General features: G+C 44.0%; 1 protein-coding gene across 1 annotated transcript; it reads right to left on the bottom strand.

Moving 5' to 3' along the window:
• Positions 1-714: 714 nt before the first annotated feature.
• Positions 715-6020, bottom strand: LOC144491187 (EF-hand calcium-binding domain-containing protein 9-like; the record flags this gene model as incomplete). The annotated part of the gene is made up of 3 exons (XM_078208866.1): positions 5885-6020; positions 2989-3137; positions 715-891 (listed from the first exon to the last, which is right to left on the bottom strand). Coding segments are annotated over exons 1-3 (462 nt in total), but the record flags the coding sequence as incomplete, so codon positions are not given.
• Positions 6021-6564: the final 544 nt, after the last annotated feature.

Genomic DNA, 6564 nt, shown 5'->3' with positions numbered 1-6564 from the left:
GCACGTTCTTCCTGTGTCCGCATGGGTTTCCCCCGGGTGCTCTAGTTTCTCCCACAGTCCAAAGATGTGCTTGTTAGGCTGATTGGCCATGTGAAATTGCCTTAGGGTTAAGGAGACCAACAGGGTAAAAACATGGGGTTACGGGTATAGGGCCTGGGTGGGATTGTTGTTGGTGCAGATTCGATGGGCTGAATGGCCTTCATCTACACTGCAGGGACTCTTTGATTTTTATTTCATGAACAGCAAAATTCGAGTTAGCATAAAATTAAGTCATAAGGAAGTATGAAAAATGGGTTTCTTGATTGTTATATGGGTAAACACACCAGCTCAGCAAGATCCCAGATTCTTATTTGATTTAATTGGTCCAGAGGGAAGGACCCTACAGTTGGATTCAGTGCACATGCTCCCCGTTTTAAGAAGGAAAGTATCAGCTGGGGACATGGGGGGAAGGGAAGGTGGAGGAGGAGTTCCACGATTCAGCTTATAATTGTTCCTAGATATTTGGTGAGGACAGGATTAGGCTTGGCTGCAAAGTACCTCACAATTGATGGTCTGCTGACACTCACTGGGCATGAACCCTGACCACTTAAATGAAGTACCACATAAGTGCAGCATGATCTATGGAACCAACATCCAACAAGTGCCAGTGTTCTCAGGACAGATGAGAAAATTGGCCAAGGAGGCAAGTTCGCTGCCACAATTCTGCCATCTTACCTCACCACCACTTCCACTATAATCTTTAAACATCTGCAGATAAGCACGTCCTTTGATGTTGAAGAGAAATCCTGCAGCATAAAATTCTGCTGGAGTAATGGTGTGCCCCCCATCCATGTCAATTAGGTCAAAGATGGACCGAGAGTGACGATGAAGGAACTGCTGCTCCATTTTATCCTATAACATTTAAAAGAGTGATTGTGAGTAGATGTGACAATTATCAGATGCAGATGGCAATTTGACATCAAGCCGTGTTTAGCCTTGCAGAACTGCATTATCATAGAATTTCTACGGTACAGAAGGAGGCCATTCAGCCCATCGAGCCTGTACTGACAACAATCTCACCCGGCCCGACGCGCTTTTAGCAGCGCACCCACTCCACACAGACAGTGACCCAAGGCTGGAATTGAACACGGGTCCCTGACAGTGGGCAGCAGTGCTAACACTGTGAACCGTGCTGTCCAATGAAATGAAAACAAGTCTACACAATAGAATTTAACTTTGCTGAGGGTAACTAATGATTTAATGTGATAGATGCAACTTTTTGAGAATTTGTCTAAGTTCTGATGACAGGACGGCCATTCTTGCCGGATGTCAATTTCAAGGCCTCAGTCCGGCTCCAACAGCACGGTGGATTGCTGGACAGGAATCTTACTCTGCCTCCAATTCGGACCAATAAAACATGTTAAATAGCTTATTTAGGGATTGCGGAAGGAGATGGATAGGATATTTAAAGGGGTGCACAATGTTTAGAAGTTGTCAGTTTCAGAACATTGGAGGGGAGGTGGGTACATAGTGGGGAACCAATCAAGATGTGAGAAAGTCATGGGGCAAAGCGAGACTGGGTACTGAGTGCCCTTGGTGCTATGCAGACAGCAGAAAAAGTGGGCGCTTGGTACCTGAGCTTTTACATGTTGGCATACCCTGGCATCACAGGGGCAGAAGAATAGATGTCAAAGGCTGCCAAGGACAATTGGGTAGTCTATTGCCTCAGAAAGAAAGCTTAACTGTCAGTTGGGTACAACTGTCAGATTGTGGGACTCTGGTGATGATGGGCAACAGCCACTGCAGGAAGAGCAGAACCCTGGTCATCAGGGGGGCATGTGAGAGAGGTAAGGAGGGAAGAAAGGTCAATCCCTCAACACAAGATGAAATGCCAAAGACAGACCTACCTGGAGGTGACCAGGAACCAGTGCCACAGGAAATTGGGACTCTCCAGGCAGATGACATATATACCCTCATCGCAAAAGTCCCCATACTTCACAGTGCTAGTAGCCATGTCCGACCAGTAGCCATCACTACTCCACTAAATATAAAGGCCAACATTTCATTCGCCTTCATGATTAATTTCAGTGCCCATTTATGACATTTTACTGATCTATGTACTTGCATTCCCAAGTCTCTCTGGGCCTCTGCTTCTTCTAATGCTTCAGCATTTAGAAAGAACCTTGGTCTGTCCTATTTATACCCAATCAATGTGATGTCTGGTGTTCTACAAGAAAATAGCAGGAATGCAATTTAACTTTGGTGACTGATGCCAATGGAGAAAGGAATCGGGTGTGGCCAATCCATTACTGGTAGCTTTTTGGCCTTGCCAAGGTTGAATTTCAGCCCCCACCCTCCAGTCCCCTCCCTCTACATTTGATGGTTTTGGCAACAGAGTAGCTGCTATTTGAAAGAAAGCTATTATCTGTCCTTCATGGGTCTTCTAATGTGAAGGAGCTATCTTGCAACCTTTAATGCTCAATTTTTGTGGACAGTCTAGACAGAATCCTTGTCACAGGGAGACATTAAAACACCACTCTCACATTATTTTTACTCAATTGAACTGGAATTCTCCTGCCTCAAAACTGTGGGTCACTGCCGACTTCCACTCATCCCATCCATGCCTCCTTCAACCCCCATCCAACTCAGACACACAATGACCAGTGCTGATCAATCACCTTTGCAACCATTGCATTACTACTTTAAGTACAAGCTGGCATCCCCCAGCATGCTAGTTGGCATCCCCAGCATGCCAGTTGCAGCCTGGTGAAACAATCATCAGTTTCAGCATAGCAGTTTGTATTGGGCATGAAGGCATTTTAAGGCTTAGCAGTCTTGGGCAAACTTTCTGATGGTCATCTCTGTGAGCACATCTTGACAATATCAATTTCATTCAGTATTTTCACTCTATAAGATTGTGGTTTGGGCGCGTGGACGAGCAGTAAGTTGTCCAGGGAATTGTTGGATATTCTTAAAATATTTTCCAAAGTGTCTAATTTAAGTTCATACCTTGTTAGCAATTATGATGCAAATCAACATGTAAAACTCATCAAATCCAATCTCCCCAGAGGCTTTCCAATCAAACATATCAAAAGTCGTCTTTATCTGCGTTTTGGTCAAGTCCGTGACACAGCGAAGAAAATGATAAAATTGGACATCTGTGAGATAATTGTGAAGAGCAATCAAACATTGTGGGAAACATTCAAACATTGTGGGAAACATGCAAAAATGTTTTTGGTTTGCAAATCTATTATTTGCCTGCATTTATTGCCATTATTCACCACAACCTTTCTCCTGACCTCAAAAAGTGGTTAATAGAAATAGGCAGCTAATGGAGAGGATAGCAATTTTGTTCTTACACTTTTAGTGTGGCAACCGTCTGAGCAAGGAATGAAGAAAAAAAGCAAAAATGTTCTAAATTTGTATTATATATATTATCTAGAAAGAATTCAATTTCATTTTTTTAATTCAATTTGTGACATGTAAGTGTCCCTGGCTGGGCCAGCATTTATTGCCCATCCCTAACTGCCCTCCATTTCAGAGAGTATTTGAGAGTCAACCACATTGCTGAAGGTCTGGAGTCACATGTAGGCCAGACCAGGTAAGGATGGCAGATTTCCTTCCCTAAAGGACATTAGTGAACCAGATGCGCTTTTACAACAATCGGCAATGGTTTCAGGGTCACCATTAGATTCTTAATTCCAGATTTTTATTTAATTCAAATCTGCCACAGTAGGATTTGAACCCGGGTCCCCAGAGCATTATCCTGGGTCTCTGGATTACTAGTCCAATAGCAATACCACTATGCCACTGCCTCCCCATTTTCTCATCTACACTTTCTCATCTGTGAATGTGACGAGCAACAAATGCTGGCTTAACCAGCGATGCCCAGGTCCTGAAAAGGAAAAATTATTCTATCAGGAATATGTCAACAGTCTCTTTCTTGTAAAGCATTATCTACGAAAATTGTGCCAGATCATTGGAGTGCTATATCTGATGAAGAAATCAATTTCTAACACCCCTCCTTCAGGAAGAATTTGGACTTTAGGAATAATTTTTGAGTAATCTTTGGGGTGGCACGGTGGGACAGTGGTTAGCACTGCTACCTCACAGTGCCAGGGACCCGGGTTCAATTCCCGACTTGGGTCACTGTCTGTGTGGAGTTTGTACAATCTCCCTGTGTCTGCGTGGGTTTCCTCCGAGTGCTCCAGTTTCCTCCCACAGTCCAAATATGTGCGGGTTAGGTGGATTGGCCATGTTAAATTGCCCCTTAGTGTCAGGGGCACTAGCTAGGGTAAATGCGTGGGGTAATGGGAATAGGGCCTGGGTGGAATTGTGGTCGGTGCAGACTCGATGGGCCGGATGACCTCCTCCTGCTCTGTAGGGATTCTACATAATTTGAATTGTGAATTCATTCACTTACAGATACGCTTTTAAAATTCATTCAGGGGATGTAAGCGTCGCTGGCTGGGGCAGCATTTATTGCCGATCACTAATTGCCCTTCAACTGAGTGGCTTGCTAAGCCATTTAAGAAGACATTTAAGAGTCAACCATAGTGCTGTGGATCTGGAGTCACATATAGGCCAGAGCAGATAAGGACAGCAGTGAACCAGATGGGTTTTACGACAATAGAAAATGGTTTCATGCTCAGCATTAGACTTTTAATTCCAGATTTTTATTGGGTTCAATTGCACCATCTGTCATAGTGGGATTCAAACCCACATCCCCATTAGTCCAGCAACACAACCACTACACCAGCAACCTCCCCACAGCTGGACAATGGTGGGCTCCTTCTTGCTGGCTATCCTACCGAGAGCTATTTTGCAACTGAAATTATTCCCGACACAGTAAAAGCTGCAGGTACGGAAGAAATTATGTCCTGCCATGACACTGCCATGGGAGGATGATCCCAGTCTGTACCTTAGACAATGCAACACTTCATCTGTACAGTGCTAAAGTGTCCAACTCGGTTGCTTGCTTCAATCCATAGAGTGACTTGACCCATTTTGGACTTGGTGAGAGTGCTTCCAATTGGGTCAATCTAGGGCTTGGTCAATGTAGGGAGGAGCTATACGATAAATGGCAGAACCATAAAGGGTGTAGGTACGCAGAGGGACCTGGGTGTGCAAGTCCACAGATCCTTGAAGGTGACGTCACAGGTGGAGAAGGTGGTGAAGAAGGCATATGGCATGCTTGCCTTTATAGGACGGGGCATAGAGTATAAAAGTTGGGGTCTGATGTTGCAGATGTATAGAACGTTGGTTCGGCCGCATTTGGAATACTGCGTCCAGTTCTGGTCGCCACACTACCAGAAGGACGTGGAGGCTTTGGAGAGAGTACAGAGGAGGTTTACCAGGATGTTGCCTGGTATGGAGGGGCTTAGTTATGAGGAGAGATTGGGTAAACTGGGGTTGTTCTCCCTGGAAAGACGGAGGATGAGGGGAGACTTAATAGAGGTGTATAAAATTATGAAAGGCATAGATAGGGTGAACGGTAGGAAGCTTTTCCCCAGGTCGGTGGTGACGTTCATGAGGGGTCATAGGTTCAAGGTGAAGGGGGGGAGGTTTAACACAGATATCAGAAGGACGTATTTTACACAGAGGGTGGTGGGGGCCTGGAATACGCTGCCGGGCAAGGTGGTGGAGGCGGACACACTGGGAACGTTTAAGACTTATCTAGATAGCCATATGAATGGAGTGGGAATGGAGGGATACAAAAGAATGGTCTAGTTTGGACCAGGGAGCGGCACGGGCTTGGAGGGCCGAAGGGCCTGTTCCTGTGCTGTATTGTTCTTTGTTCTAAGTCCATTTGAAAAACATTGTCAGACCATCACTCAATTATTCTTCCACTACAGACCATGTTTAATACTGGAGTTAATTTTACTTTCAGAAAACTCCATCTTACCATTTAAAGTATTGCTGCCGTGAACATCCAAGAGTTTAAAATACTCCAGAACCACAGTGGTATTTCTGACTGACAGTAAAACATGAACTCTGTCAAGAAACAGAAAGTTGAAAATATATCCAGGCTTCAATTTCATTTTGAAAGTCGTACTGAATTGTTGAAATGCAAATTATAACTTCGCTGCTGTCAAGCTTAGTGGTCCAGACAAGTTGGTGACAATCAGGAATAACGAACTCTGTAGGGCTGTGACGTCATGCTTTGTGATGTGATAAATTTAATTATTTTCTAAAGTGAGTTCTATTTTGTCACAAAGCGTGACTTTGGAATGGAGCTGTTCAATACATTTCCTATTACAGCCTTTTAAATGATCTCACGGTTACAGAAAATAGGGCTGGATTTCTGCTAAATTGCATGATGCATATTGAAATTGGAGAAGTGAGGGAAACTATTGAGGATTGCTTTGTGTTAATATAAATTTAGCCTTGAACATCAAAGTCTCACCAGTTTGATCATTCCATCCGTGGTTAAAGCAATGAATGTCAAAAGATGTATGAAACAGCTTCTTGCAATTGGCTGCTGAGACCAAGTTGCAAATAAATTTTAAAAGATAGTTATTTACTTCCAGCTAAAGCTGGTTAGAGTTTGTGAGCGGTTGGTGAACAATATTGCACTTTTCACAC

Source organism: Mustelus asterias, unplaced genomic scaffold, assembly GCF_964213995.1.
Source record: "Mustelus asterias unplaced genomic scaffold, sMusAst1.hap1.1 HAP1_SCAFFOLD_4670, whole genome shotgun sequence".
Lineage (NCBI taxonomy): Eukaryota > Metazoa > Chordata > Chondrichthyes > Carcharhiniformes > Triakidae > Mustelus > Mustelus asterias.
This window is presented reverse-complemented; position numbering and strand designations above follow the sequence as displayed.